At 44.0% G+C, this 8,385-nt stretch overlaps 1 protein-coding gene across 1 annotated transcript in view; it reads left to right on the forward strand.

The window, feature by feature from the left end:
• The window catches only part of Stmnd1 (stathmin domain containing 1), a 216,179-nt gene extending 209,108 nt beyond the window's left edge, over positions 1 to 7,071 (forward strand). Inside the window, exons 5-6 of the mRNA XM_036188921.1 lie at positions 5,458 to 5,589; positions 6,704 to 7,071. Coding sequence (XP_036044814.1) covers positions 5,458 to 5,589; positions 6,704 to 6,988 — 417 coding nt within the window. The 3' untranslated portion in view covers positions 6,989 to 7,071. The remainder of the gene's footprint in view (positions 1 to 5,457; positions 5,590 to 6,703) is intronic.
• Positions 7,072 to 8,385: the final 1,314 nt, after the last annotated feature.

Here is an 8,385-nt window from a genome sequence, read left to right on the forward strand (position 1 = left end):
GGGGAGCTAGAATAAGTGTGAGAATACCTTAAAAATAAGACTTATGGTGTGGGGCAGTGCCAGTCACAAACACAGAGGAAGTCTGGATATAAATCTTTCCTCTTCCTGGCCTCTTCTTATCCTTCACTGTGGTTCCCCTTGAAGTATAATAAAGAACACTAGAAGTGGGGCACCATGACTCTTCTAAACTGGGGCATCTTAGGAAACAAGTCTTTCCCCACTTGTCCATGGAATCCCTGTGCCCACCGCAGCACCCCTTTCATCTTTTTGCCTGATTTTTATCACTTATGTAGTCCTCTCTGGATAAACAGTTCTCAAGAATGTTTGTGCTTTGAACTGAAGTCCCCTGAAAAGGCCACACCTGCTTATGCTGAAGATTCTGCATTCTGACTGACTAGAACATGGTGAGTGTGGAGAGTTGAAATGCTGCAGATTGGGAGCCTGTCTTTAGTCCTCTTCATAACCATTGATGGCTCCCCCTGTCTCTGACCTGGCATCCCCTTCACTCTTAGATGCACCCTTGGAAGGCATCACAGTCTGACACATCTAGCCTCTACCAATCTGGAAGCTAAGAGTGTCATCAGATAGCATCTAAACCGACACCACGAATTTCCCTGCTTTGCTAGGCAGTGCATTGGGTAAATGCATTGACTGTCTTTGTTCTACTACCATAAGAGTTGATGTGAGCACTTTCATGAGACAATGCATCATTCAGTGCAACCTGAATGCATGTGCCCAGGCCATGGCCATTCATATTTTGCTCAGAATAAACTAGCCCTCATTCTCATCGGAGCAAAAGTTATAGTAGAAGGTTTGTGCTTATGTAAGAGTTATGTAATATTAAGGAGGAGTTGGGGAGATGCCTCAGCAGGTGAGTGCCTGCTGTGCAAGCATGAAGACCTGAGTTCAAATCCCTAGCACCCACATAAGAAGCCAGGCACGGTGACTCAAGACTGCAATTCAGTTCTTGGGAGACAGAAATAGGCAGATCCCTGGAGCTGATGGATTAGCTGGACTTGAAGAATTGGTGAGCTCCATGTGTGCCAACTAGTTTTATGTCAACTTCACAAAAGCTAAAGCCATCTGAAGTTAGGGAACTTTAATTAAGAAAATGCCTCCATGACATTAGGTTGTAGGGCATTTTCTCAATTAGTGACTGATGGAAGAGGGCCCTGCCCATTGTGGGTGGTTCCAACCCTAGTCTGGTGATCCTGGTTTCTATAAGAAAGCAAGCTGAGCAAGACATGAGGAGCAAGCCAGAAATCAGCACTCCTCCATGGCCTCTGCATCAGCTCCTGCCTCCAGGTTCCTGTCCTTATTGAGTTCCTGTTCTGACCTCCTTCGATGATGAACAATGATGTGGAAGTGTAAGCAGAATAAACCCTTTCCTCCCCAAGTAGCCTTCCATTATGGTGTTTCATCACAGCAATAGTAACACTAACACACTCTGTCTCAAAAAATAAGATTGAAAGCAATAGAGGAAGGCACTCAACATCGACCTCTGGCTTCCATATGTGCACACACACATATGCATGCATACCTGTACAAAATGTGTGCACATACACAAACATAATTACATACATATGGAGAGGGGTTTTATTGCCTCCAGGTGGCTGTAGTCCCAAACTCATGTCCCTGCATCTCTTAGCATACCCTGGCTTCTATCCACAAACTAGGTGAATTCTTTACTAATTCTTCCTGTCTGGTCCAAGTTTATTGTCATCTCTGTTTATGAACTGGGTCACCTTCAGTGTGGATAAGTAATCCACATTGCAGCAGAGTCTCCAATATTATTTGCTGAGCCTCATAGAGAGGGAAAGGAGGAAGCTGACTGAGTTAGGACTCAAATATCTGTCAGTGGTCAGAGTGACCACCCTCACCGAGGTCTAGAGGCCAAAGAACGGGAATGACCAAATCTGCTGCAGGGAGCTTTGGCCTCTTCTGTGCACAAGACTCCCTTAGGGAACATAACCAAGGTTGGTTAAGAGATAATTAGGAAAGCTCTAAGGAACATGCATCGGATGTAAGACAGGCCTGTGCATGCTAGCTTGGCCAAAACGCAACTCAAACCTTAGCCCCAAATGTGCTTGGGACTGTCATTTCTCTGATACTGTTCCCAAAGAAAACAACTTAACTGATAGCATTGCTGGACTTCTGAGGCTTGGGGTCTAGACATCTCTGTGTATAATGTGAACACGGTTATCACAGATAAGGGCCACCACTCCTAGACTCTGCCTACCTGAACTTCATTTGTAGAGAATACAGATCTGTTTATAGGAGTCTTTGAATTTTGCTTTCTGTCTGTCCATTTTAAAACAAGGTTTCATGTCACCCAGGCTGGCCTTGAACTCACTATGCAGCCAAAGATGGTCTCACTGCTTCCAATTTCAGAGAGCTGGACTCAGAGTCATGTACTACCATGCCTGGTTTATGCAGCACTGGAGATTAAAACAGATCTTCATTCAGGCTAGGCAAGCACTCTACAAACTGCCCCCAAAGCCAGATAATTATGGTGGTGGTTTTAGCATAACTAAAGAAAGGACAAGGGCCTCAGCGATAAGAGTCCATGTTCCAAAGGGTGACCGAAGGTAAATCCACAGGCATTATTTAGGGATAAGTCAAGAGAAATATCTTCCCCAATCAGAAAACCCAAACTGCCCTCAGAGCTCTTTGCTGGCCTCATGATTTCTGTTAAGGTTTAGTGTAAATTGAGGCAGAACTGTTTTTGTCCAGTATGCCTGATTATTATACCTGGCAGCCAATTCCCAAATTACCACACAGAGACTTACATTAATTGTAAATGTTTGGCCGATGGCTCAGGCTTATTATTAACTAGCTCTTACATTTGATTTAACTCCATTTTTATTCATCTATTTATTACCATGTGGCCATGGCTTTACCAGCCCTCTGGCATCTTGCTTTTTGGACACCTTGCAGCACCTGCCTCGACCCCCTCCACCCCCCACCTCTACCTTCCTCTCAGTCCTAGTTTGATTTTTTTCCACCTAACCTTATCCTGTCTTGCCATAGACCAAAACGGCTTTATTATCAACCAATGAAAAAATACATATTTGCAATGTACAGAAGGACCATCATAGCAGTTCAGACTGCTTTGTGATGTCTGGTGTGCCAGTCCATCACTGGCTCTTGGATTGCCATTTTCTTTTAGCCTTCCGTGAGCGAACAGTCCTAAAAATGTTTACATGTTAATTTCAAAGTATCTCAAGTTGAGCCTCCATAGCAAGTATGTCCCTCTTTCCAGCAAGCCGCTTTTGCCAGCAGAAAGCTTAAGAGCCAAATGTCATAAAAATGATATACTGGCTGAGGGAACTTGCTTTAATGAGTAGCCCGGTTCCTATAAACATAAACATCCAATGGTTATAACAATGAGGGTTTTCCTTTTTAAAGACTTTCTGAGATGGGGCTGGAAGTTGGTTGAGAGAACTGGCTGTTCTTCCCTAAGTCCTGGGTTTGATTGCTAGCACCAATGGTTCATAGCCATAGCCATTTGAAACTCTAATTCCAGGAGACCCAGTGCCCTCTTCTAATCTTTTAGGGTACAACATGCACGTGGCGCACAAATATACACGCAGACAAAACACCCATAATAAAATGAGAAAGACTTTAAGGACTTTCTGAGGATCCTAGATCTCAAAGATAAAAACAGCAACCCTCTCCCATATCATCACTGTATAGTTAAGAGAACTGCATTCCAAAAGACTGTCACCTCGGACACACAGTGGTTGTTAGTCAGAGAGCACACTGCTTCATCACGTCCTCTCCCAGTGTCTCATCTGCTCCTGGCACCCTTCCTGTTTGATGCCATTGTGACAATTCTGTGGGCCATTGTGATGTAATGGGTTGCCCCTGAAAGCAGGCCCCAGTTTCACGGAAAAGCAGTGGCCCTTCTCAAGTGGGCACCACAGACTTTCTTCTCCCTTGAAAACAAGAACAAAAACGGACCCTGTGGAATAAGGATTGTTAAGTCTGTGTTGCTGTTGAGGACATCAGGCTCACAGAGTGTCCGCGCAGCTCCTGGAAAGTCACTTTTGGGATCGGAGGGCAGGTCTGGGTCCCCTCATTGGCCTTTCTCTCCTGTTAAATGCCTGTTCTTGTCTGCCTAGTCTATTTTCCTTATTTGAAGAGTCAGTCTTTAGGAAATTATAATAAATATTGATAGCTCCACTGTTTTTAGAGAAATCTCTAGAGAGATTATCCAGAACAGTAGATTAGTTCATTTTATAGTGAAGTCTTGGAGTTTATGAAAAACTTCTTGCGGTCGTAATAAATCTGTGTATGCTGACCTAGAGAGATGTCCGCACTAAATGAAGGATGCACACAGGGGCATCTTATTTAGTATTACAGATGCCATGCATCTGTATGTGGGTGAACATATATAAGTATATATGCATATGGACATACATTACAGAGACTATCTGGAAAGGTCCACAAACTCTTTTAAAAGGCCCCTGCTAAGGGTCTGGGGAGATGGCTTTGTGGGGAAAATAATCCCTGGAGATCTGAGTTTGGCTCCCTGGGGCCCACATAAAGGAGGATGTGGTCACTCATGTGTATATAATCCCAGCTCTCCTAGATGGAAGGTGGAGTCAGACAGGACCCCTGAATCTCTTGGGCCAGCAGTCCTGCATATGCAACAGTGAATAAGCTACCCTGTCTCAAGGTGAAAGCTAGGCTGGCCATCTGAGGTTGCCCTCAGACCTTCATCTGAGTATCATAGTATGGGCATACCTGCACTCACACACACACACACAGAGAGAGCTTTATAAAGTAGGTTTCTGCTGAGAGGTGTGGTTGGAGTGATTAAGTAGAGGGTTAGGGGGGTGTTTGTATATTGTTTTAATTGTCCATTGTAAATGCATACTGTAAACTGTATTTTTGGAAGAGAATACAAGTTAAAATTTTGTAGCCCTTTATTGTAATTTTGCTTTTTGTAACTAGATGCATAACTAGAAAGTCATTATCACTTTTCTGAACTGCTGAAAGAGTGGTCATTCATATAAAATGGGAAATGTTTACCTGTTGTCATGAAAATATTTGTCAAATACCAATAGCAAAGTCTAGCATAGAGTTGTTGCTCAATAAAAATTAATAATCTCTCTCCATCATTAGAGCAAAAAGTAATAAAAGCTAGTCTCCATCCAAGTGAAAATAATTGGTAACACACAGAATATTGTGAAATCAATTGCTGTCATTGAAGATTATAGGTCAATTGACTAAAGTTAAACTCTGAATTTCTTACATTGAGCTAGACTTCCACACACACAAATAATAATAATTATAATTCTGCTCTTATGGATTTCAAGTTTCTATTGCATTCATCTGCCACTAGAAAGTTCGGATTCCGAAATTTGCATTTTAAACTGCTCTTCTCGCCTGTTATCTCCTGGGTCACATTAATAATTGCTTCTCCATTAAAAGCAAAATGCCTTCCTTTAGGTGGACACTACTGAAAAGCCACTGAGAAAGCCACCGGCCAGACTGAAAAAGCTTAAGGTGAAGAAGGAGGTAAAAGATTTCACAATCCAAGACATAGAAGACAAGATGCAGGCGGCAGAGGAACGCCGAAAGGTTAGAGCTGCGGATGCCAGTATGAGGGCCTGAGCTGCGGATGCTAGTCTGAGGGGCCGACTGCCTGTTAAAATGAGCTGCTGCCGGCCAGACCTTGCCAATCAGCAGCCTCAAGACAAAATGAGTGCAGTGATCCACTGCATCTCAGTGAGCTGAGTGTTTCTTGTGCTGTAAACTTTGTTGTTGGTGTTTTCTCAAAATTTAGTTTTGTATTGTGCAGGGATGAAACGGAACCATGAACTCAGTTGAAATTTGTTGTTTCAGCTCTGTGGCCTAAATGAATACTATTCAATTCTCTGAATTAAGTCAGGTGTGGGGGAAATTTCCATTGGGGTGAGAGGGAGGAGGACAAGCAGGGTAGGGATGGGTACTGAGCTGAGAGTGGGTTCTAAAGACCATCAGATCAGCTCCTGTACTTTCAAGCACTAGAGCTCACAACCCAAAACCGTCATTCCTCAAAGATACAGACTTGGTCTAGTCTCCCTCATCTTGCCTCCCTTTTGGTAGCCTTGGGAGCAAGGACTAGACTATAAACTCTATGAGGGTAGGCCCCATGTGTAGCTAGAGTTTTCTCCAGTCCAGCCCAGCCCACGGTCAGGACAAAGCACCCGCCAGTCCCACAGCTGCTCAAACCCAAGCAAGTAAACACACAGAGACTTATATTGCTTATAAACTGTATGGCCGTGGCAGGCTTCTTGCTAACTGTTCTTATATCTTAAATCAACCCATTTCTATTAATCTATAAGTTATCACGTGGCTCATGGCTTACCAGTATCTTAACATCTTCTCATGGCGTTGGCTGGCAGCGTCTCCTCTGCCTCAGCCTTCCTCTTCCCAGAATTCTCCTCTCTCTCCTTGCCCGCCTGTACTTCCTGCCTGGCTACTTGTCAATCAGTGTTTTATTTATTAACCAATCAGAACAACACATTTGACATGCAGAACATCCCACACCACTCACGTTTGTCTCTTTCAACACGGTTCCCCAACAAACATCTGTTCCAAGACTAAGTAGTTAAACACAAAAAGTGTAAGTGAGCGTGGCACAAGATGAATGAGAACGCGAAGAAAATCACACCACCAGGGCTCCTTTTCATTCTTTAGTATTACTTTTCAGACAAAAAACGAAGAAATAAGGAAGCGACTACGGAGCGACCGGCTTCTGCCCACCGCTAATTCTTCAGATGCAGCTGAACCAGGAAGGGTGGAGGCTCTGTTTGCAAAAGGTCTCCCAGCTGTGAGCACCCCTGCTTTGCAGAGGTCCCATGTGCAGGAAGGAGAGCCACTAAAAAGGAAGAAGAGCGAAAGTGATGTGGCCCCGATGATTAGGAACGACACCTGCGCAGGTTTGGGGACTGTGGAGTCAGACATGTATTACAACCAAGAGGATGACATATTCTAATACTCCGTTTTCAAAAGGAATCTCACAAAGTGGTCCATTCTCTCGTGGCCTTTAAAAAGTGAGTGGGCGCTACAGTTGACACTTCTGCCCGGGGTGGGGGCGGGGTGGGGGTGGGGTTAAGGATGATTGATTGTATGAGCAGCAGGGGTTGAATTTTAGTTGAGTGAATTAAAGGGTGGGGAGTCCCAAGGCTGGCATTCTCCTAGAGAGTGGCTTCCAGTATTAGGTAGAGGTCTTAGATTCAGAAGTTCCTGCCAGCTCCCATGAAGATGCTTGTGCCAAACGAAATTCTCCCTTTTCATTTCTAACCTTGGCTGCACCCACGGATGAGTCCTTCATGACAAGTTGCGTAGATGAGTGTTATGTAGTTTAATAATCTGTGTGCTTCTTACGTTTTAATTCTTTGCTGTCAAAAAAATAAATAAAGCAGTATCTTGAAGTTGGCTTAGTTACAATTTTATCTGTATAATTTAAGCATCTGTATCCAGTGGTCAAAGTAATGTCAGGTATGAAGAGTGAGGATAGTGCTCTGTGGGAGAGCACTCAGACATCATGTCAGCTGCCCCAGGTTCCACCCTCACCACCGAAAACAAACAAAAACAAACCAACCGAGAATTGTAAAGCATCACATGCTTTTTGTGTTGAAGAAGGAAAACACTGATTGGGCGGAGTAGGAGGAACTAAGGGGACTGAGAGTCGACCCTGTGGGCCGCTCTCCCCCACTGGCTCTCTGAGCTCCAGATTTGCTACTGGGATTATTTCTTTGTTCTCTGTTCCTTTTACCACCCACATCCAGTCAAGAACCAGGTCTTCCAAATTTACATTCTGAAATCTCAGCCATTTGTTTTCACATTTTTCTCCTGCCCTACCTACCTTAGACTACCTTATCCAACGTCATTCAACAGTTTTTCTCAACCTCTAGACACCTGAGGTCTGTTTAAGACCTTCACTCCACCCTGCCTGGCCCCTGCATCTGAGTTGTCAAAATGAAAATATGTGTTGCCTGTGTCTGTGGCTAAGATGGATATTGAGGTTCACTGCTAACTGGAAAGTCAATGGTTTGATTCTACTCTTTGCTGGGGTTGTAGCTCAGTGTGTAGAGTGTTTGCCTTGTTTGCACAAAGCCAGGATTCCATCCCCAGCACTACATAAACCGGGTAATACATGCCCATGATCTGAGCACTTGGGCAGTGGAAACAGGAAAATCAGAAGTTTGTGATCGACTTCACCTACATAATAAATTCAAGGACAGCCTGGGCTACATGAGACTGTCAGACAAACAGGCTCTGAGTTGCTATAAGGAACTTAGATTTTATAGTTCACCAAATTGGACTCTTCCTGGTTCCTTGGATTCAGCGCACACACACACACACACACACACACACACACACACACAC

The sequence above is a fragment of the Onychomys torridus genome, chromosome 5 (assembly GCF_903995425.1).
Source record: "Onychomys torridus chromosome 5, mOncTor1.1, whole genome shotgun sequence".
Taxonomy (NCBI): Eukaryota; Metazoa; Chordata; class Mammalia; order Rodentia; family Cricetidae; genus Onychomys; species Onychomys torridus.